General features: G+C 43.0%; 1 protein-coding gene across 1 annotated transcript; it reads right to left on the reverse strand.

Annotated features, from left to right (window-relative positions):
• Window positions 1-3,762: 3,762 nt before the first annotated feature.
• On the reverse strand, window positions 3,763-23,467 carry MEP1A (meprin A subunit alpha). The gene is made up of 14 exons (XM_029072254.2): window positions 23,377-23,467; window positions 23,152-23,176; window positions 23,020-23,073; window positions 21,084-21,124; window positions 20,888-20,966; window positions 18,408-18,525; window positions 17,592-17,767; window positions 14,553-14,774; window positions 13,356-13,505; window positions 9,857-10,072; window positions 8,893-9,357; window positions 7,310-7,483; window positions 6,057-6,348; window positions 3,763-4,211 (listed from the first exon to the last, which is right to left on the reverse strand). The coding sequence occupies exons 1-14, from the start codon at window positions 23,443-23,445 to the stop codon at window positions 4,064-4,066; spliced, it is 2,229 nt and encodes a 742-aa protein (XP_028928087.1). The 5' UTR covers window positions 23,446-23,467; the 3' UTR covers window positions 3,763-4,063.
• Between the last annotated feature and the right edge of the window lie 764 nt (window positions 23,468-24,231).

A 24,231-nucleotide genomic window follows, 5' to 3' on the forward strand; every position in this document is an offset into this window, starting at 1 on the left:
GATAGTGCGGAAGCGGCATCGGGGCGAGAGGAGGAAGCCGACGCCTCCTCCCTTACCGGTGAGTCTGGGGGAGTGGGAGAAGGAGAGGCCTCCGCCGGAGAGAGCGGCGGCGGAGACCGTGTCTTCGGGAGAGAGCCACGTTTCCGAAAGGGCGAGGAGGAGGAGAGAACGGGAGAGGAAAAGGTCACTGAGGCACAGAGAAGATAAGTGATTTGCCCAAGCAGACAAGTGGAGGGGTGGGAATTACAACCCAGGTCCTTCTGACTCCCAGGCTCTTGCTCTATCTAGGAAGATATATGAGCTTTAACCTGCTAAGCTTCTTTCCATGGAGAAAAGACTTGCTTGTTCATTGAGGCTTGTTGTGTTGAACTCTTCCAAGCACTTAATACAGTGCTCTACATACAGTAAGCACTCAATAAATGTGATTGATTGATTGATTGATTGATTGATTGGCCTTTCCGGGGTATGTTTCTCTCTCTAATCTGAGACCTCTTACTGTGAAACCCAGAAATCCTCACTATATGAAGAAGCCTCTTCCTATCTGCTCCTATCTCAATCTAATCAATCAGTCATTAGTATTCATTGAGTGCTTACTCTGGGCTGAGAATTTGGGAGAATACAACAGAGTTAAGGGGGCAAATCCCTGTCTTTAAAGTGTCTTACAATCTAATGGGAGAGACTAAAATAAATTATAGGAGGATGCATAAGAGTTAAAAATATATTGAATTCAATATATTTGTAATTAAAGTATACATACAATACATTTAATTACAAATTAATATAGTTTATATACAAATTTAATGCTGTTGCTTCTCCCTACCTTTAATTTATTTTAGTCTCCTCCACTAGATTATAAAATACTTGAAGGAGAGGATTATGCCTGCTAACTCTCTCTACATGGAAGCATCATGGTGTAGTGGATGCAACACAGAGTCGGGAGCCAGAAGGCTGTGGGTTCTAATTCCATCTCTGCTACTTGTCTGCTGTGTGATCTTGGGCAAGTCACTTCACAGCTCTGTGGCTCAGTTTCCTCATGTGTAAAATAGGATTTGAGACTGTCAGCCCCACATGGGACAGGAATTGTGTCCAATCCAATTTGCTTGTATCCACCCCAGTGTTTAGTACAGTGCTTGATACTCAGAAAGTGCTCAACAAATACCAGAATTATTATTATTATTACAGGTGAATGTGCTGTGTGGGGAAGTAGCCAAGTGCTTAGGGGGTGAGGACTCTAATATGCTGAGTCCCTCCCCTCCCCAAAACTTGGTCATGCTTCTTTTATTTAATTTGGGATTTGTTAAGCCTTTAAATGTACACTGTGCCAGGCACTCTACTAAGTACTGGGATAGAGACAAGCTAATCAGGTTGTTCCCAATCCCTGTCCCACATGGGGCTCACAGTCTTAATTCCCATTTTACAGTGAGGTAACTAAAGCACTAAGTTAATTGACTTACCCAAGATCACATAGACAAGTCCTGGAACAGGGATTAGAACCCACGTCCTTCTGACTCCCAGGCCTGTAGTCTACCAACTAGGCCTCACTGATTCTCTATTAGTCCCTCATTATTATTCCCATGCCCCTTTTATCCGTTCCAGTATAATCACTGACCCCCAGTATTCTTCTTGTGGGATATTTCCCCCAAAATTAATCTTTTCAGGGACATTGGCCGAATAGTTGTAGTCTCTGCTTGGCACCGTACTAAGCAGTGGAGTAGATACAAGATCATCAGGACTCACATGGGGCTCACGGTCTAAGTAGGAGGGAGAACAGGAATTGAATCCCCATTTGCAGAGACGGGAACTGAGTCCCAGAGAAGTCAAGCGACTTACCCAAAGTCATACCCAACAGGAAGCGGCAGTGCGGAATTTAGAACCCACATCCCTACTCTTTCCATTAGGCCCTGCTGCTTCTCAGATCTCCAGCTCCACCATGATAAGAGTCCAGGGACCCAATCCCACCACGGGGAGATGGCTAGGGAAGGTGGTTTCAGAAATTCAACTGCAGAGTCAAAGACTGACGTTGCCGGTTTGCTTGATGGCAATTCCCGACAGGCCCCCGGCTCCTCGGATATTGTCCGGAAGCCGATCGATGACCTGAGGAATGTGTAAGTGTGGACCTTGTAAGTACTGCTTTTCTTTCTCCACCTCCGACGGGCAGGGAGAGCCAGCTGTCTGACAACAGCTGGCTGAAGGAAGGCGTTTAACGAGGATGCACCACTGACCTGACAATCTGGAGACGATCATTTGGCCAATTTGCTTCTGAAGCTGGGGAGCGCCACCTCGTGGATTTTCACACCAAGACTTCTTCAGCCACCGATTTATTATTAATTATTATTATTATGCTATTATCAGGGCATTTGTTGAGCGCTTACTATGTGCCAAGCACTCTTTTAAGCGCTGGGGTAGATACAGAGTAATCAGGTTGGACACAGTCCCTGTCCCACATGGGGCTCACAGTCTCAGTCCCCATTTCAAAGATGAAGTAACTGAGGCACAGAGAAGTACAGTGACTTGCCCAAGGTCACACAGCATTCATTCATTCAAAAGTATTTATTGGGTGCTTACTACGTGCAGAGCACTGTACTAAGTACTTGGAAGGTACAAATCGGTAACAGATAGAGACAGTCCCTGCCCTTTGCATGCAAGCGGTGGAGCCGGGACTAGAACCCACAACCTCTGACTCCCAAGCCCGTGCTGTTGCCACTAGGCCATATGGTATTAATAATAATTATTATTTTAATTGTGGTATTCGTTAAACAATTACTGTGTGCCAGACGCTGTACTGAGCGCTGATGTAGATACAAGGTAATTGGGTTGGACACATCCCCTGTGCCACATGGGGCTCACAGTCTTCATCCCTATTTTACAGATGAGGTAACTGAGGCACAGAGAAGTGGAGTAACTTGCCCCAAGTCACACAGCAGACAAGTGGCAATTGGGATTAGAACCCGTGACCTTCTGACTCCCAGGCCCATGCTCTATCCACTAGGCAACACTGCTGTGTGCCATTTTCAAGATGATGTAACTGAAGCACAGAGAAGTTAAGTGGCTTGCCCAAAGTCACACTGCAGACAAGGGGCAAAACTGGGATTAGAACCCAGGGCCTTCGAGTCCTAGGCCCACGGTCTATTCACTAGGCCATGCTGATGACGATGTTTCTGTGTTTTCCCTCAGTCAGAGGTGCCTCCTTCCTTTCACAGAATAGTTTCTCAGAGACTTGTGTTTTTACAACAGAAGAAGCATGGCCTAGTGGAAAGAGCATAGGGTTGAGAGTGAGAAGTCTTGGGATCTAAACCCAGTTCTGCCCCTTGCCTGCTGTGTGATGTTGGGAAGGTCACATAACTCTGTGCCAAAATTTCTTCAACTGCCAGTGGAGACTAAATACCTGCTCTCCCTCTTCCTTAAACTGTGAGCCCCATGTGGGCCGGGACCATTTCAATCTGCACCTACTGTATCTATTCCAGTGCTCGCTCGGCCCCTAGTAAGTGCTTACCAAATACCTTGATGATTATTAAAGTGTAAAATTGAGTCATTATCTAGTGGGTGCAGGCTGGATGGAACATCAGGAGAAGTCCTGGATAGTGGATTTCTTGGCCTGAATTTATCCAATTAATTACCTCATCTGTTTCTACAGCAATAGACAAATAGAATCGTCAGGACAAGATGACGTATTTTCCAGGAATCAGAGGCAAAGTACTAAAAGAACATCTTCAACGCCTACCACAAAAAAGACTAGAATCATTCTTTAAAAAACAAACAACCTTTACTTGAAACCTCATCCGAAGACACCAGACCTCCAGGCCTGGTCTGTTATCAAAAATGATTTTCACATCACACACGGCCGATAATGATGTATCTGGAGGGCTTTTATCCTGTATTTTTCCTTTACCAAAAACCAAGAGGTTCCCAAGCCAAATGGCGAGCGGCCAACTAAGAGGTGCAGTGACAACAAAGAATTCACTGAATGAGGGTGGAAGTACAGCCAACTGTAGCCAAGGAGAGACAGAGCAGAGAAGCCTCATGGGAAATTTGGCCTCATACCCGCTGGGGTTGGTCAGAATATCTACCTTCTGGACCTGAAAGAGATGATGGCAAAGGTCACGGCGATGGTCCCAGCAACTCCACCAATCATCAACCCAAGTACGCTTCCGTGGACCTGCACAACTTGACATCTCTCCCCGGTATAGAAGAAAGCATGGCCAGAAGTGCACCTGGAAAGATATTGAAAAACACAAAATAATTAGTAATTATAATACTTGTTAAGCACTTACTATGTGTCAAGGACTGTTCTAAATGTTGGGGTAAGTACAAGTTAATCAGATTGGACACAGTCCCTGTCCCACATTGGGCTCACACTCTTAATCCCCATTTTTTTACAGATGAGGTAACTGAGGCACAGAGAAGTTGTGACCTCCCTAGTTCACACAGCAGATGAGTGGTGGAGCAGGGATTAGAACCCATGACCTTCTGACTTCCAGGCCTGTGCTCTATCCCCTATGTCATGCTGCTTCTCCTGTGGATTACACATGGATTATCATTATGGCCCCTAGATAGACTTTTAGTGGGCATTTTATGGGTCTCCAGTGTTGAAGCAATCAATAGGCTATATATCCAGGAAAGGAGCTTAAAAACAAAATAGATGCATTTCCCCCATTTTTTCCACAGAAGGGGCTTCTCCAGTCATCACGTTTGTAGGTGGCAGGGAACGGGTCTATCAACTCTGCTATGTTTACTCTCACGTACTTAGTACAGTGCTCTGCATGACATAAATGCTCAATATAAGTGATTTATTATTACTGTAATGCTGGGCAGGGCAGTAGGCTAAATAACCAGTTAGGGAGCTTAAAAACAAACACACTAAATTCCTCATTTTTCCACAGGAGGGGCAATCAAGTTTGTTTTGGGCAGGGACTGTGTCTACCAACTCTACCATCTTGTATTCTCTCTCCCAAGCGCTTAGTACAGTGCTCTGCACACAGTAAGGGCTCAATAAATACCACTGATTTGACTGATCAGACCTTAAAGCCTGGGAGAGGAGCAGTTGGGTATGGTAATAATAGTAATGTTGGTATTTGTTAAGCACTTACTAGGTGCAGAGCACTGTTCTAAGCACTGGGGTAGATACAGGGTCATCAGGTTGTCCCACATGAGGATCACTGTTAATCTCCATTTTACAGATGAGGGAACTGAGGCACAGAGAAGTTAAGTGACTTGCCCACAGTACCATCTCCTCTCTCAGGGTTTGAATATGGCTCCCACTTGGGGTCCCTCAATCACATTTCAGAGGAGCAATGCTTGTCAAAAACTGTACCTCTTGGATCTGGTTGAGAGAGGCAGCATGGCCTACTGGAAAAAACCCTGGACTGGGAAGGCCTGAGTTTTAATCCCAGCTCCACCTCTTGTTTACTATGTGGTTTGGGGCAAGTTACTTAACTGCTATGGGCTTCAGTTTCCTCATCTGTAAAATGGGGAATTCAATATCTGTTCTCCTTCCCTCTTTGATGGGGAACCCCATGGGGGACAGTGAGTGCATGTCATCTGACTGTATCTTCTCCTGCACTTAACACAGAGTAAAAACTTAAACATCACAATTAGAATTATGATCGGGATGAGCCTGGTAAAAGCTAGGAAAGACTTCAATCAGCAAGGACTCTGTCAGGTTATAATAACCTGACTGGGAGCATGGAAAAGGGAGATGGTTGATAATTTTCAGGTAGGGAGATAGGGGTCTTTAGATGAACCAAGTTGATTTAACTAAATATCTGTCAGTCTTGCAGCTTCAGATTTGATAGCAATCAAATCTTTCTTAGAGTCATTTTTGGAGGTGTTTGGGAGAAGACTGTGGCCCCAAGAACCCTAGGAATTTCATTCAGGCTTTGGCCCACTCCAACAGAGGCCCCAGACATGCAGAAGAATGTGCTGGGAATTAGGTTGGAGAAACATGTTCTATCAGTCAATCAGTGATATTTATTGAGCACTTTCTGTAAACTGGGGTGATTCTGAAAGAGTCTAGCCCCTCTATCTCAGCACCCCCACAGAGAAGCGAGCTTCCTTACCTGCAGCTTGCCATGCCTTTCACGTTCACACAGATACCCTCATTTTGGCAAGGGTTGGGGTCACAGGGATCTCTGAAGTACTGAGGCCAGTTGTGATCCTCCATGGGGCCTGTGTTTTCCACCGATCTCTTCAGCTTCTTGGAAGCCTGCCCACTCCTGCCAGGTGAGACCTTTTCTCTGGGAGTTTCCTTGTGGCTAGACCCGGGACCCTCTGGTTCTTGGAGAAGGAGCCCTTGTGTGCTTGGATTCTGGTTCTTCACAGGAACTTCAGTCTTGTTCAGGTGGGTTATATCTTAGAAGAAACACAACCACATCAATTCAGCACACTTGGTGACTGTGAGCCCATGTGGGACAGGGACTGCATCCAATCTCTTATCCTTTTATCTATATTGGGCTCAATACATAGTTAGTGCTTAATAAATGCCATAATTAAGTTTATGATGGAAGGACCCCAAATGAATTGGGTCCATTAATCATTCATTCAAATGCATTTACTGAGTCCTTACTGTGTGCAAAGTACTGTACTAAGCACTTGAGAAGGTAGAATAGAACAATAAACAGACACATTCTCTGCCCACAATGAGTTTACAGTCTAGCTTTGGGGAAGACAGACATTAATATAAATATATTACAGAAATGTACCTAAGTGTGGCTGGGTAGGGGGAAGAACAGAGAGCAAGTCAGGATGAAGCAGAAGGGAGTGGGAGAAGAGGAAAGGGGAGCTTAGGGAAGGCCTCTTGGAGGAGGTACAGCTTTTCCTCAGTATGATCAGGTACTCTCCATGAATAAAGATCAGTTTTTTTCAGTGCCCCATTCATTTTTTAATCAGCATCCTGCCTTTCCTTTCATTCAGTCTATTCTAGACTGTAAGCTCATCGTGGGCAGAGAATGTGTCTGTTAACATTGTTATATTGTATTGTCCCAATCATTTAGTACAGTGTTCTGCACGCACTAAGCACTCAGCAAATATGATTGACTGATTGACTGATTCCAAAGGAAAAGTTCTTCCCCCTAAAAGACCAATGAAATCAAAGAGAAGACCCAAGTGATTCCAGCACTTGGAGGGGCACACTATTTTTTTAGAAAATAAGCCAGTTCATTGGATGATTGCCCATTTATCCCATTAGATTGTAAGCTCCTTGAGTGTAAGGACTTTGAATTTTTCTTCTCCCAAGTGCCTAGGACAGTGCTCTTCACCCAATATAGACTTGATTAATAGCTTCGAATTCATGAAACAAAACATTGTATGGTACCTTCAAACTCTACGAAAATGATGAGGTTATCATTTTTAAGGAAACTCCTTCGCCGCAGCTGCTGATGGGAAATGAAATTCGTCCAGCCAAAATCAATACTTCGAAAACATTTGCAGTCAGGGTCAAAGTCCCCCAGAAGAGAAGGTCTATCCCAGATGGAGGCGTTATTAATGGCTGCAAGATGAAATGTAAATTACAAATGGTTTATGCAATCAGCTGATTTTCCTCAATTTGTACTACCAGAAATTCCCTGAAAACATCTTCCTAGGCATTCCAAACATTTAGGGACAAGTCAATTGCTTCAGGGCAACTTGTTTTCCAGGTAAGAAAATTGAGGCAGCAAAATTGAGATGACTGATTAATAATATTGATATCAGCCAAATACCAATCAGGGCCTGCACCTGACTCCTATTCCACTGTACTCTCTCTTGCATCATCTCCTCCTGTTTGTTGAGAGATAAGCACATTCTCCTTAAACCTGGGGGAAGGTAGAAATTCAGCTTGAGAGTCTAGGTTATCTCTGGATATCCCAGAAGTAGAAAACAGTTCATAAAGACTGTAAGTTCCTCTCAGGGTGAGTCAGGTGAATGAAGATGTAAGTTCCTCTCAGGGTGAGTCAGGTGGATGAAGTTGTAAGTGGTCAGGTTTCACTCACCTACGTGATTTTCCTCCAGGAGCAAGGAGCTCTCTGGATATCTCTCTGGAGGTCAGCCCTAATTGAAGTTTTGGACACGAGGAATCGCCACAAATCCACTCTTGGGGTAAGTAGGTTTGCTTCATGAACATAATGGCCCAAATGATCCCCCAGGATGGGAAAATAGATTGTTGATGCTGAAGCAATGTGACATAGTGGAAAGAGCATGGGCCTGGGACTCAGAGGACCTGGGTTCTAATCCTGAATCTGCCGGCTATGTAACCTGGGGCGGTTTACTTATCTTCTCTGGCTCTCAGTTTCCTCATCTGTAAAATGAGGATTAAATAAGTACCTGTCTTTCCTCCCCTTAGATTGAGCACCTTGTGGGAAAGGGACTGTGTCTCACCTGATTAGCTTGTATCTACTCCAGCACTGAGTACAGTGTTTGTCACAGACTATGCTCTCAAAAATATCACAATTATTATTATGGTAAGGGTACCCTGGACAGGGTGAATTTATGCCATGCTGTGGGGTAACTTGGTCTCCATGGATCACCCAAACCACAAAATAGGGCAGACTCCTCAGTTAATGTCCATGATGAGCATTCTGCCATATTTCTGCTCTGTTCCTCCCAAGGAAAGTCCAGACACACCCTTGCATGCACTGGTGGCTAGGTGCCACACAGATGCCTAGGTGCCACATGGGTGCAAAGATGGGAGTGGTGATCTGGATGAGGCCAGGATGAAGGAGCATTGCTAAAACTCACTTAGGCTTGTGGAGAAGAATAAACAGATTCAAGAGAATGGGATGATGTTCACAGAAAAACCTGAACCTCCTCTTGATGTTCAACAGAGTGCCAGGGGGAAATGTGTCTTTCAGGAAAACTAGCACACCTGCCTGATCACTATTCCAGGTGGCCCTTGAGCTTTTATATATAAGGGTCACCTACCTAAAATATGTTTCTTGGAGGTGGTGAACGTCAGGCTTAATGACATCCTGTTCTTGACATCGGAGTCCTGGTCGACCACGGTAATGATGACCTGCCTATTCTCCGCTGGCCATTCAAGAATGCCATCATTCTCCCCACTGCACAGGTGAAAGGTCAAACTGACGTAGCCCAAACTGATGTTGCTTCTGCCATGGGGGAACACGGACACTCCGTAGCGATACCCTTCTGGGCTGTAGTAGCAGGGGCTTCTGATCTGTGGCTCTTTGTTCTCCTCAAGGACTTGGCTGAAGTTACTGATGGTCAACACCCCCATGGGGCAGGGGGTTTCTGTCAGCGTGATGTCATCGATAAAAATCCCTCCGGTGGAGTTCTGGGGATTCCCTTTGGTACCTTGGAAAAGGTAGCGGAATTTCCCCTCCTCTCTTAAGGCCACATGACCAACCCTCCAAGTTAGATCAGAATTTCCTGAGGGGAGAAAGAGAGTCAGTAAAGAAGCAAATGAACATGACCCGTCTTACTTGGTCAAAATTTTAAATCCAGTTGTTCAACTCCAAATTCCCTATACTTGATTCTCCAGTTGTCTCTCCAAGAAAAAACAATCAATCAATGTTTACTGGGTGTTTATCTGGTGCCAAATACTGGGTAAAGCTCTTTGGAGAGTAGAGAAGAGATAGGAGTCTCTTTCGCTGCTCTCAAGGAGCTTCTCCTCTAGCAGAGTAACCCCTGGGTCTCCTAGGTTTCCAGGCTTCCAACCTGATTCACTTGCATCTACCCCAGTGCTTAGAATAGTACTTGGCACACAGTAAGCTCTTAACAAATACCAAAATTATTATTATTATCAGGCTAATTCCCACTTGCCAGTCAATCATGCTTCTCCCATACCTTGATGGTCAACAGGAATGGGAGGAAAATCATAGAGAAGGTGGGAAATGCCAGAAGCCAGGTATGAAAGACTCCGAAATACCTTTAAATGATTCCATTTTGACGAGCTTCCGCACATTCCCTGTGCTGTCATCTCTCCTGACCCAGATGGCGAGGCTGTCCTCAACACTTCCTGTCATCCTGTAGAAGAACTGGAGGCACTGCAGACTCCTCTTGGGGTACAGGATCCGAGACTCTAGAAGAGCTGTTTCTGTTTCCTTTCCAGAGCTGGTGTTGAAGTACATGAAATATCCCGCATCTGCCAAGAAAACAGATCTGAGCACTTTTTGACATAAGGAAAGGAGAAATTGTGGAAACAGTACAAAGCATTTACACACCAAAAAAAACTTTGCTGTTGAGACAGTGGTTTTTTTCTTAAATTATCTCCATTAGCTACGTTAATTGTCTTTCTCTGATAATTTTCTCACTTCATTTTGCCTCAGCTTGGCCTAGTGGAAAGAACATGGGTCTGGGAGTCAGAGGACCTTGGTTCTAATCCCAGCTCTACCACTTATCTGCTGTGTGACTTTGAGTAAGTCCCTTAACTTCTCTAGATCCCAATTTCCTCATCTTAAAATGGGGATTCAGTAATGGTTCTGCCTCCTACTTAGACTGTGCACTCCAAGTGAGAAGAAGCATGGCTTAGTGGAAAGAGCATGGGCTTGGGAGTCAGAGGCCATGGGTTCTAATCCTGGATCTGCCATTTGTCAGCTGTGTGACTTTGGGCCTCAATTACCTCATCTGGAAAATGGGGATTAAGACTGTGAGCCCCACCTGCAACAACCTGATAACTTTCTATCTCCCCCAGCACCTAGAACAGTGCTTAGCACATAGTAAGCACTTAAATACCATTATTATTATTTTTATTAAAGACTGCGATCTGACTATCTTGTATTTCCTCCAGCACTTAATACAGTGTTTGGCACACAAACAGTCCTTAACAAATCCCACAATTATTATTATTGTCATAGTAACATTTCACTAGTGAATTGTCAAGAGAATCTCATACAAATGGACTTATCTGGTTTTGGATCAATCAGTCGATGGTATTTGTGGAGCACTTACCGTGTGTCGAGAGCGGTAGTAAGTGCTTAGAAGAGTACTGTTGAGCACTTACTATGTACAAATCGCTGTACTAAGGTAGGCAAGATCACTGCCCTCAAGGAGTTTACAATCTAGTTGGGGGGACAGGCATTAAAATAAATGACATGTAGGATAAACAGAGTGTAAGGGTACGTATGTTAGAGCTGTGAGATGTAGGGTATCAAAATACCTACTGGATTGAGTCTGCCAACTTTATTGTATTTTACTTCTCCAGGTGTTTAGTACAGGGCTCTGTACACATAAGGGCTTAACAAATACCACAATTATCTTTGAATATCACTGACTGATTGATATACAACCTTCCAGGACAATAGAGTCAATCATCTGCTCTACAGTCCCTGACAATTTATGGTCAGTAAAGCAGTTGTCAACGTGAATTTCTAATCCTAATCATTATCATAAACTCACTCTAACCCCACCTAGTTTTCAACTCAACTTTGACCCTAACCGCAACACAGAACCAGACTGCACCAGAACCTTTGCAATCTCGTGACATTTCATTTATGTTCCCTGTCTTGAAGAAGAGTTTGTGGAGATATTTAGAATTCAACCCCCTCCTTTCTTGTAGATTTCCATAAGAAGGCCTTCAGATGTGCTTCGTTTTTCATTCTTCACATGTCTGCCTATGGAAGTACTACCTAAAAGTCAGAGCTGAAGCCAGGCCTTTACATTTTAGCTGGTTTTCCTATGCTTTGAAACACCTTATCTTCAGTAGTGGGAGGCATGTCCAGAAGATTATTGTAATAACAATCATGGAATTTAGTAAATTTGTCATGAGCAGGGAACATGTTTAACTACTCTGTTATATTGTACTCCAATAATTATAATGGTATTTGTGAAGTGCTTACTGTGTGCCAGGCACGGTACTAAGCACTTGGATACTGCACGCTGCATACAATATGCGTTCAATAAATGTGTTTGATTGATTAGTAAGTGCTTACCATGTGCTAAGTGTTGGGATAGGTACAAGGTTATGAAATTGGATACAATCCCTCTGCCACACAGGGCTCATCATCTGCCTTATCCCCAATTTAAGTATGAGGAAAATGTTGCCCATAAATTTAAGTGAAATGATCAAGTACACCAAGTAGACCAACAGCACTGCTGAGATTCAATCCCTGGTCTTCTGACTCTTAGGCCCATACTTTTCCCACTAGACCTTGCAGTATTGTTCTTGTCACCTGTTTAAGTTTTCCTTATTGTCTATGTTGAAAGTGAGTCCATCTGTACTCTTCAGGGATACTGTTGCAGTTTGCATAAAGTCACAGACTTTCTTTAGTGACGGCTAAAATTCTCAATTAGTAGTGCTCTACGTATCCCTGGATTGCTTTACCTTGGACATGACCGCTCTGGTCATATGGGTTTCTTGGCTTGAGCTGCATGCCCTAATACAGGTTTTTATAAATCCCCATTTGATAATCTGGGTGTTGCTGATGCACTCTGGCTTTGCTATAATAGATTTATCATCTTCAGAGTGTTTTCATCACATCAGTCATAATGATGTCGCTTCACCCAGGCCCACATCGTCAACGGTTTCCAGATAGCCACTGTGGCAGACACACACTCTACGTCATCGTTTCTGATTCTGCTGATGTGGTCGCAGGGTGTCTTGAGGGTCTTTTATTCCCCAAGGAAACTGGTAATTAGCCTTCTCCCAGGAGACTGGTCCTGGGAAGGAGATTTAGCCTTCTTTATGATATGAATTGTTTGTCTCTTGCATGACCATGTAGCTAACTCCAAAATCTGTTGCCTGGGAGGCTGCTTTGACCATTTGGACAGTCTTTTCGTTACCCATTTCTGGGTGCTCTGGGTAGATTTCAGTAAGTTTGGCCGGGATATGTGTATGGTGGTTGCAGGGTGTGACGGTGGGTGGTTTAGTAGTAGCAATAGTAATAGCAGCAGCACTTACTGAGAGCCCACTTAATGCGGTGCAATCTATGGGGTGAGATACAGGATAACGAAGTATGCATTCCTTGCTTACAGGGAGCTTACACCCTGATAGAGGAGGTGTACTAGAACTTACTCCAACTAAACTTAACAACCTTACTCTGATCTAGTTACAAGGTCTGAAATATTTCAGATCAAGAACACCATTTAAAAATAAACAGTCAGCAAAAATGTCTTTAATGAACTGGGTACTAACTGGATTATACTTCCTAAAGCACTTGGATTTAAGGATTTATATTTTGTCTTGAAACAGTTATTCCTCACCAATCATCTTATCTCTCATTTATATCACTGATTTGCACACCTAGGGCAGACCCTGTTTATGACCATTGAGCTGTTAATTAAACCATCAGATGTGTCTTTTGATCTTTTTTCAACTACCAGAGTGCGTTTAAAGGACAACAACATTTCTGATTTGATGCTGTGCTCTACCATTCAGTAAACCGCATATGAGATCCTCTGAGTTTTCTGGTAGTCTCAAAGCCACTGACCTTTGCAACGTCCTGTCAGGGTATCATCATCTTGGCCGAGAAGATTACTGTTGCCGCGAAACCAGTCAGCATCATCTCTAGTGCTTTGGATCATGCCACATATATTTGACTTTTCAAAAGCACACTGGTCCAGAAGGGTGTGGGTACTTGCTGCAAAGAATATGAAGAACGTAAGCACACTTTCAGACTTTGCATTTCTAGAAAGTAACCGTATCATCAGATTCATTTCATCATCATCAGTTGTATTTATTGAGTGCTCACTGTGTGCAGAGTATTGTCTATGTGTTTGGGAGAGTATAATACAATTTAGAATCATCTGGGATTATATTTCCTCTCACAACTGAACTCACAAAGTAGGATTTTTCATAACTCAAAGAATTGTTTTTGTAAAATGCCAAAATTGGGGTAAATTGCACTAGGATTCATTTCTTCTGGAAATTAATGAACTCTCAATGTAGACTACTTATTTGCAGGAGAATTTTGCTTGACAGTAGTTAGTTCAGGAAACCAGGATTGATTGATTCCTGGTGAATTAAAATCAAGATTTCTGAAGGAGCCTGGAATGACTTTTGAAGATCCTTATGATCAGGTGGCAATTTCTCTTCACCCTGACACCAACTGAATCAATTCTCCCAATGTAATAAGAGTAATAATGGTATTTGTTAAGCAATTACCATGTCCCAAGCACTCTTCTAAGCACTGTAGATACAATTTAATCAGGTTGGACACAGTCCCTGTCCCACATTGGGCTCACATTCTTAATCCCCATTTTACAGATGAGATAACTGGGGTACAGAGAAGTTAAATGACTTATTCAAGGTCACATAGACATGTGGCAGAGCCGGGATAAGAACCCCAAGCCCTTCTTACTCCCAGTCCCCTGCTCTGTCCACTAAGTCATACTGCTTCTCTAACGTTTGTCTGGTCCTCAACGTATGGGAACCCATTCTAAGTGAATGAGATCCACAGAGCGCTTAAAACAGTGCCCAGCACTTAAACAGTACTTGGCATATAGTAAGTGCTTAACAAATACCATTATTATTATTATTACATCAAGGGAAAGAGGGCAGAGAAACAAGACAACTAGTTTAAGATCCCTGATTTTGAGCCATCCAAGTCCCTGCTCTGCAGTAAGATATAATTGCAATTTTTCCAATCCCAGTCCTCGCACAGTAAATTGTGTTAGCGAATACCCACTGCAGTTGTACATGCGATTGAGTCTCTCCAAGTCAATGGCACTGAAGTCTAAGCGCTGTCCAATGATGTTATTGAAGTAGGGGATCTTGGTGGTGATAGTGGGGACACTTTCATTCTTGTTAAAGGAGAACGGAGCATAATGCATCACAGATTCATAATCGTAGGGAGTGTTGAGGTCGGTGATGTACTCATCGTCATACGTCTCAAAGTTGTGTTTTGAATCTGTCAAAAAGAATCAGTTCATTAGCAATTCTGAAAATCATTTACTGGGTTTATTGGAATTAGAGGGTAAGCCCCTTGGAGGCAGGGAATATGTCTTTTTGTTTTGTATTTTCCAAGTGCTTAGTGCAGCACACTGTGCCACCTGAATGCTTAAGAAATACTATATATTTCTAGAGTAGCCAGAAGAAAAGGTTGTTGAAAGTAAAACAAATTGAATCCTGTGGACTCCAGAAGAGTATAATAAGGTCAAAATGGTCAATTAATTCCTCACGGGAATTTTTACAGGGAATTTTGAATCATAATCTCATTTTGAAACTGAAACAAACGTGGAAGGCTCTGGCAGTTACGATTAGACAGCATAGCTCATCAGAGATTTGCTGTAGCCACTTCCCACAGCTGGCTAGCATATTTTTTGCTAACCATAGTAGGACTGGTAGTAACATTTATTGGATACTCATTAACCTTTATTGGTTATACAATTTGTAAAGTTCTTAGGAAATATAAAATGAAGAAGGGACACATTCTCTGTCCAGTAGGAGCTTGCGGTCTAATGGGAGTGTCAAACACAGAAATATTTACAAATACAGTATCTAAAATAAATATTTGAATGTAAAATTGAATAAGCAGTATTGTCTAGTGGAAAGAGCAGGGGCCTTAGAGCCAGAAGGGCCTGGGTTTTAATCCCGCTCTGCCACTTGTCCTCTGTATGACCTCCGGCAAGTCACTTCACTTCTCTGTGCCGCAGTTACCTCATCTATAAAATGGGGATTAAGACTCTGAGCTCAATATGGGAGAGGGACTATGTCCAACCTGATTAGACTGTATCTATACCAATGCTTAGGAAAGTGCTTGACACAAAGTAAGTGCTTAACAAATGTGATCATCATCATCATTATTAATATTATAAGTGCTGAGTTTGGATGTAAATAAGTTCATAAGTGCTAGTGATAACTGATGGATTTATACAACTTAGTCTTTGCAATATCAGTAATAATAATTGGAGTATTTGTTAAGCACTTACTATGTGAAGTCACTGTTCTAAATGCTGGGGTAGTTACAACATGATCAGGTTGGACACAGTCTCTTTGTCACATTCATTCATTCATTCATTCATTCACTAGTATTTATTGAGCACTTACTATGTGCAGAGTACTGTACTAAGCACTTGGAATGTACAATTCGACAACAGAGACAATCCCTGCCCAATGATAAGCTTACAGTCTAATCGGGGGAGACGGACAAAAACAAGACAACATAATCACGATAAAAGGGGCTAACAGTCTTAATCCCCATTTTACAGATGAGGTAAATGAGGCACAGAGAATTGAAGTGACTTGCCCAAAGCCACACAGCAAAGTGGCAGAGGCAGAATTAGAACCCAGGTCCTTCTGACTCCCAGGCCTGGGGTCTAGCCACTATAATTTAAAATACAGAACTAATACTAATTAATACTAATGTTCCTCTAATTTAATTAGAAAAGACCCAGAAGAAAAAGCAAATTAAAACAAAGCACTACTACAAAAGAGCAAAATCAATATGGGGCTTAAGGAAAATTTTACCAACCTTTGACAAATTTTGCTGCTACTTGAATCTGAGTTGCCATTCTTCTAAGCTCAGCAGTTCAATCTGCTCCTCTAACTAAAAGTTTAGTTAGGTTCTTATGTCATATCACTCAGACTTCCGACTGAGAAATAAAATCTGGTTTGACAGAGGAGTAGCAGGATCCAGAACCTTTTTAACTTTCTCACATCCTTCCTCCAGCACCTGGAGGGGCTAAAATTGCTGAATTTTGGCAACTAGTCTTGAGTCCCCTTCTCAGGGTCACAGTCTCGACTACGAGAGGGACACTCGAGCAGAGAGATACCTATTCCATTATAGTTTGGCCAGTGGCTATCGAGTGGAAGGCAATTTGCTGCAAGTCAAAACTCACCTGTGCTGGGCAGCAGCGGCATGGGAGAGGGTCAAGGGTGGAGATTCAAGTTTACCGAGTGGAAAGGGGCAGTGGAAAACCACTTTGTATTTTTACTAAGAAAACTCTATGGATACACTACCAGAACAATTGCAGATGGAGACAGGGCATTCTGGGAGAGATGTGTCCATGTTGCCGCTATGGGTCGGAGACAACTCTACAGCATAAGACTAGACAAGCTTTGAGCTATGTTTTATGGATTCGAGGTGAATTGAGTTAATTGAACTTTGTAACCGGAGTGTCTGATAATCAGGAGGCCGTAAATATTGCCAACCTTATGAGGATGTTATCTTTTATTGATAAGGGTGCCATTTTGCTCACTCTGGAAAAAGGACCCACGATTAGTTTTAAATTAGGGGACACTAAATACATACACACATCTGTGTCAGTCGAGAATACCGTGATGGGCCCTACCAGTAACAAAATTACTCTGAGGGTGTAGCATAGAAGACAAACTGAAAATCTGGAAAAATCCAGACAGATCACAGAAATTCAGAAAAAAACAAAAACTGTGTTACTTATTCCAATCAACGAGGAAGGAAAGGGACTTCTATTAGCAGTTGGGGAAACTAACCTAGCCTATTCTGATTTTATTGATTACTCAGTACATTTTATTATTTCATTGAGTACCTTAGGAATCTTTCCTCAAATGCACTGAAATGAGATTGAGGAAGCTCAAGATTCCAGGAGACTCAGATGACTTCACCATTCCTAATCTCTGTTTCTCTTTTTTGTTCCACTGGGACAACTCCAGCAGAGGTCAAAATATGGTGATTTCATGCAGTAAGAGAAGAACAAAACTGTGTACATTTTACCTGTCTAGCTCCATCATGTAGTCGAACACCCACCTGGAAGAATTTCATCCCACCAGATGTTCACATAGTCATCCCGGTCTGTTCTTGACTGTTCGTGGTAAAATCCCAAAGCGTGTAAAAGTTCATGTTCTACGATGGCTTTATGGTCACATCCCAAGCCTATGGAGAGATTCTGCCCTGTTTGTTCATCTCCAACCATAGACCAACACCTTGATATAGAGAGAAATGAGATATGGCCCTTGTCAAGTGGCTCTACAAACTCTAATTATCAATGTATGTGGTTAAAATTATCAAAGCTCATGCAGCAAGATCCTAGAATCAGGGTCCTCAATCAATCAGTGATATTTATTGAGCACTTACTGTGTGCAGAGCACTTGGAAGAGTACAATACAACAGAGTTAGTAGACATGTTCCCTAGTCATCTAGATCTTCTCCTTTTCTCTAAGCCTATCCCCCATCAGTCAATCACTAGTGTTTATTGAGTGCTTGCTATGAGGGCCGAACACTGCACTAAGCATTTGGGAGAGTATAATATAAAGAGTCAGTAAACATGTTCCCTGTCCACCCATGGTGTTTTACACTTCTCTGCCAAGAAAACCCTCCTTCAGCATGGACTAAAGTTCAGTTGGTGCCAAGCAAAGAAGACACTGTATTAAAAAAGAAAAAAAAGACAGAAACTTTGCAAGTAAGACCCCTTTCCCCTGCTCCACCCCACCTGTTTTAAAATGCCAAGCTGGGAGATTTTATTTTCTCTTTGTTTCCCCCAGAAATTTCCTTCTTCCCTTTTGGCATTAAGACAGATTTTTTTTGGTTACATAAAATACTGATTTGTGAATTTTTCATACTAACCCATTAAATTGTTGAAATATGATATAAGTGCTTTCTCCTTCATAAGGCTTGAAATCCACACAAGATTTAAGACGGAACATTTCAAAAGCATGAAGAATGACTCCTTTGGCATTCAGGTCTGGAAAACACATAGCAGAAATGCCTAATTTAAATATGCAATTAATCATCTTCCTGAGTGCATACAATTGACATCGCATCTAAAAAGGTATTTAAATACATCTATAACCCTGTGCGCTAGGAATAGCTTTCGCAGTTCAAAGAGAAATGATTTCTGAGCAGAAAACAGTTTGGGTTAACCATCCTGGCAATTCCGATTGGACTTTTAATAGTTGCTCAGTCAATCAATCAGTGGTATTTACTGAATGTTTACTGTGTTCAGTAAACTTGGGAAAGAACAATGCAATAAATAGACACAATCCCTATCCGCAAAGAGTTTGTTCAAGTTCCATTCAAAAGCAGCCAATAATGGTATTTACTGAGAGCTTACTGTGTGTACAGCACCGAACTAAGTGCTTGGGAGAGAACAATACAACAGAGTTGGTAAGCACATTTCCCACCCAAAAGTTTTGGTTACCTCCAACCTTAAAGGACCTGAATCTCTGCATTTAGTGCAGTGGGAATAATCCTGTCCCAGGCAAGTTTCCTCTCCAGGGGACATCACCAGGAAATGGGTTTGCATTCTTCATTTTGCTCTCACAAAGACCCTTGGCTACCACCCTCTACAGAAAAGGAGACTGAAACCCAACATAAAACTATACTCTTCATCCTGAGTACAGTGGAGTCAAGCATATTTATCATCATGTGCAATCATATTTATTGAGTGCTTACTGTGTGCAGAGCCCCGTACTACACACTTGGAAGAGTGCAATATAAAAGAACTGATAGACACATTCGCTGACCAAAACAAGCTTTAGTTTAGCTTACAGAAAAGCAAGGCATCATTGGCTCAATTCTTCCCCTTTAGGCTCCAGGCCACAGAAAGGTAAGACACGCTGCGGCCCCCAATCCCCAACTGTGGCTAAAACAGTACCTTAGCCCCTGGCTAGTCGGTCCATCCTGAGGCCAAGCTAGACTATCGAAGAAAAGACCAGACCTTACTTCTCTAAGAAGAAATGCTCCTTCGCTGCTCTTTCCCCGAACATAGAAGTGGGAATGTTCTCAGAGCAACACTAAACACTTTCTATGTCCTAATAATAATAATTAGTATTATTTTTGTGGTATTTGTTAAGCACTTACTATGTATCAGGCACTGTATTAAGCACTGGGGTGGATACAAGCAAATTGGGTTGGACACAGTCCCTATCCCATGTAGGGCTCACAGACTCAATCCCCGTTTTACAGATGAGGAAACTGAGGCCCGGAGAAGTGAAGTGACCTGCCCAAGGTCACACAGCCAAGTGGAGGAGCTAGGATTGGAACTCATGAACTTCTGATTCCCAGGCCCATGCTCTATCCACTACACCATGCTGTCTTCAGGGCGGGGATTGTCTCTCTCTATTGCTGTATTGTACTTTCCAAGTGCTTAGTACAGTGCTCTGCACATAGTAAGCACTCATTAACTACGATTGAATGAATGAATAGTAACAGTAAAAGGAAGCAGTGAGAAGCAGCACGGCCTGGGAGTTAGAGGGCCTGGGTTCTAACCATGCTCCGCCACTTACGGTTGTGTGGCCTTGGGCAAATCACTTAACTTCTCTGGCCCTCAGCTTCCTCATAACGTGCTCGACCCATAATAAGTGCTTAACAAATACCACAATTATAACAGTATTTATTAAGCACTTAGATGCAGAGCATTGTATAAGACACTGGGAAAGAATAAACCGGTGGAAATTAGAATCAGTCCCTGGCCCTGGAGGGGTCACAATCTAAAATCTAATCGAACCTCTGGGTAGAGAAGTGGATTCACCCTAAGTTGTAAACAAACACCATCTTGATGAGGAGGAGGAAAGACCTGGAAAAGAGAGGATTTTGGACCCAAATTGAGCTTTATCATAATAATAATAATAATAATAGTAAATACTATTGATTAAGCTCCTCCCAAGTGCTAAAAGAGGTAAATTGCCATATGGTGCCATCTCGATCATTGTTTGTTTTATGGTACTTGTTAGCGTTTATTATGTGTTAAACACTATCCTAAGCGCTGGGGTAGGTACAAGTTAATTAGGTCAGCACAGTCCCTGTCCTGAACCGTTCTCATAGTCTTACGTATTGAATTCCCATTTTATAGCTGAGGAGGTTAAAGCACAGAGAAAATAAGTAACTTGCCCAAGGTCACACAAATAAGCAATTGGAAGAGTCAGAATTAGAACCCAGGTCCTCTGACTCTCAGGCTCATGCTTTCCACTAGACCTCACTGCTTCTCATTTTTACCCTAGATCGGATCTGTAGGCCATCTTAGAGATTTGAGTAGCTGCCATTTCTGCAGGGGAGAGAAGGCAGAATACAAAACAATCCCAAGGAAGGAAAAAAATCAGGTTTACCCAGGTTGTCAGCCAAAATGTAAGGAATGGGGAACTTCCACCGGGTAGTTGGATCTCTCAGCCCATTCCGAACTTCCTGCTGGAGACAAAGGAGACGTAGACACGTATTTTATGTTCCTCCGGCTGGGAGGGCAGACTCAAAACTTCATTACTATGAGCAGTAGAGATGTTTCTGTTACAGATGCAAAATACTTACTGGAAGGAGGATGTCACCTTGGAAGAGGTCTAAGCCTGCATCTAGAAGTGGATTAGAAAAAAAACCCATGGTGATTCATATTCTTAAAAAATCCAGCTCTTTTTATGGTATTTGTTAAGCACTTACTATGTGCCAGGCACTGTACTGAATGCTGGGAATGTACACGCTAATTGGGTGGGTCAGAGTCCATGTCCCACAAGGGACTCAGAGTCTTAATCCCCATTTTCCGGATGAGGTCACTCAGGCACAGAGAAGTTAAGTGACTGACCCAAGGTCACACAGCATACAAATGGCGGAGCCAGGATTGAAATCAAAATTCACGATCTGGGTCACCCATTTGGGTTAATCAATCAATCAGTGGCATTTTTGAGTGCTTATTGTGTACAGACCTCTGAACTAAGAGCTGGGAAGAGTTCAGTGCAATAGAGTTGGTTGACTCATTTCCTGTAGGTTTGGTGAGCGGGAATTACCCTGGAAATAAAGAAATCTGGATTCTCTCTAACTCAGTGGCCAATCCACATCCTGGTGCTCACAGCTGGGCTCTTATGGAGCTCTCTGAACCCTGCAGGCCAGCTGGGTGCAGCCAAAAAGCAGAGAACAGTGAATGTAGCCAACTGGAGGGCCCAACTCCTGTTTTTGACAGCTGAGGCGCCTACTGTGACCGAAGAGGCTGCTAATGCCTCTCCTGCCGCCGACTTCCCAGACTTTGGTGTAGGAAAGAGGAGCAGTGTGACTGCAGCCCCTGGGAGAACATGGAGCCAGGCTGCTCGGCATAATGGAGGATGGGTGCTCTTGCTACTGCTATCACTGCCTGAGGGGAAACTGAGGCCAGGCGGCAAGAGGGATCTTCAGGGCTGCTCTCCCACACTAAAGGGCTTTTCCAGCTGGGGAACCGAGGTCCCAGAACCAAGTGTCTTCAGCAATCACCAGAGGCTTTCAGAACTGGTGAATGCATCCTGTCTGAATGGCAACACATAACATAGATAAAGATATAGGCCCAAATGAACCTTCTCCCTGGCTTCCAATGCCTCCTTATTTAAGGACAGAAAAACCTCCCTCTGGTTGTGTCACACAAATCAATTCTATATATTGCCGGCGTATTGTCTGTACAGCACTGATAATCCTCATCGTCACGGTATCGGTTATGTGCCTAGTATGTCTCAGGCACTGTACTAAGCACTGGGGTAGAGACAAGGAAATCTGGCTGGACCTGACCCACATGGGGCTCCTAGTCTTAATCCCCATTTTACAGATGAGGTAACTGAGGCATAGAGAAGTTAATGACTTGCCCAAGGCCAAACAGTAGGTGCTTGGGAAATTACAATACAACAGAATTGGTAGATCCATATTTTCTGCCCATAACAAGCTCGGAAAGAGAACTTCTGAGCATTCTGAACCTGTGCTTGCCTGTGATTCACAGCCTCCCCTTGGAGAGTCTCAAGGAAAAAAGGGTTCACAGGTAAAATGAAGCTGGTAGGCTCTAGTCCACTGTTTCTTTACCAGAATCCTAAAAACTCTAAACTGCCTCGCCTATAAAAAAGCACATAGTATACATGTACCCTTATTATTATTATTACTAGGCACAGCCACAGCCTGATAATTTTTAGGATATTTGTTAAGTGCTGACTATGTGTAAGTCACTGAACTAAGCCCTGGGATAGGTACAAGACATCAGGTTGGACACCGTCCATGTCCCACATGGAGCTCACAGTCTTAATCCCGACTTTAGGAATGAGGTAACTGAGGCCCAGAGAAGTTAAGCATTTTGCCCAAGGTCATATAGCAGATAAGTGTAGGAGCCAGAATTAGAACCTAAGTCCTGCAGCTCCCAGATCCGTGCTCTTTCCACTAGGCTATGCTGCTTCTAGATTTCTGTCAGCAGAAGAATTTCATTCAACCTTTATGCAAAGCATTAACCCCACATGAGCAGACCTACCTAAATTGATTTCTGGAATATCCTTCCTCAGTTGGCCAGCTTCTGCATCATGCCCTGAGGAAAACACATGTTATTATCCCTGAAAAACAGGCATCATCCCCACCCTAAGGCCCATTCCAATTTCATTCCTACCATTTTCCTTTAGATGTTGTCTAATCTGAAAAAGAAGATCCAGACATTGGATGATAAGCACAAAAACAAATATTCCTCAGTATCTGCTAATTCAGTTGTATTTATAGAGCGCTTACGAGTGCAGAGCACTGTGCTAGGCACTTGGGAGAGTACAATATAAGAAAGAAACGGAAACAATCCCTGCCCACAGTGAGCCGTGAATGGAAGTAGTGGAATACTACTTACCGATAATGTTGCAGTGGAAACAAACAGAAAGGAGAGAAGAAGGAAGAGAATGGAGCTTCTCGAAGCCATTGTCCCGAGTGTTCAAGGAAAGAATGTTAGTTTTTGTGGAAACACAAACCAATACACATCTTTTGTACTTTGCACTGGCTATTAAATTGGAAACTTTGAACTCTCTATATCTACCAGAGGGCTAGGAAAATGGCCACCTGAAATTGCAATCAGCAGTTCCCTTATCAGTATATGTGACCACTTAGAAAAGTCTGGTACATAACTATCTCCTTATCAAGATTTTTTTTTAAAAAAATATACTGACCTTGCTGCCTCCTGCTTTCCTGAAACCTTTTCTCCTTATTCATCATTAACTAAATGGGGCTGGAATTTCGAATTGGCTTTGAAGTTAGCACCTGCCTCCCTCTTTCTAAAATGATCATTCCCACCCAAATTCTTTGCAGAGCTGGCTTCAGAAGGTATGTGAGGAAGGGACATGAGGGATGACTTTGAAAACGTCCACTTTAGTTCAGAAGCAGTATCTGTATTTTCAGACACCTGGGTGGGGAATATGACACTTTCTGGAAAAGTGAGGGGAGGCCAGTGGTCTTCCAACACCCCAAGAAATGGTCTAGATTCAGTGTTTGTAGTGGAATTCCATAGGGTATCGTTGCAATACACCACATGTGCAATATGGGATGACTTGTGTACACACAGTGTAATGTGGTGGTGTTATACAGAATGGGCCAGGGAAATTTCTAAAGCCAGCCCTGATTCTCCCCCCATTTCTCTTCTCTTTTTCCACCTTCCTAATTTTCCACTTCCTTTACCTCCTCTTGGTCTTATTCTGGTTTTCCCCTTCCATGC

This window comes from Ornithorhynchus anatinus, chromosome 9, assembly GCF_004115215.2.
Source record: "Ornithorhynchus anatinus isolate Pmale09 chromosome 9, mOrnAna1.pri.v4, whole genome shotgun sequence".
Lineage (NCBI taxonomy): Eukaryota > Metazoa > Chordata > Mammalia > Monotremata > Ornithorhynchidae > Ornithorhynchus > Ornithorhynchus anatinus.

Coding starts and splice junctions, on each gene's coding strand:
- MEP1A (XM_029072254.2), bottom strand. CDS start 23,445: ATGGCTTCGAGAAGCTCCATTCTCTTCCTTCTTCTCTCCTTTCTGTTT. Junction 20,967..21,083: donor AAGGTGACATCCTCCTTCCA/GTAAGTATTTTG, acceptor CTTTGTCTCCAG/CAGGAAGTTCGGAATGGGCT. Junction 18,526..20,887: donor CATTTTGGCTGACAACCTGG/GTAAACCTGATT, acceptor TGTGTTTTCCAG/ACCTGAATGCCAAAGGAGTC.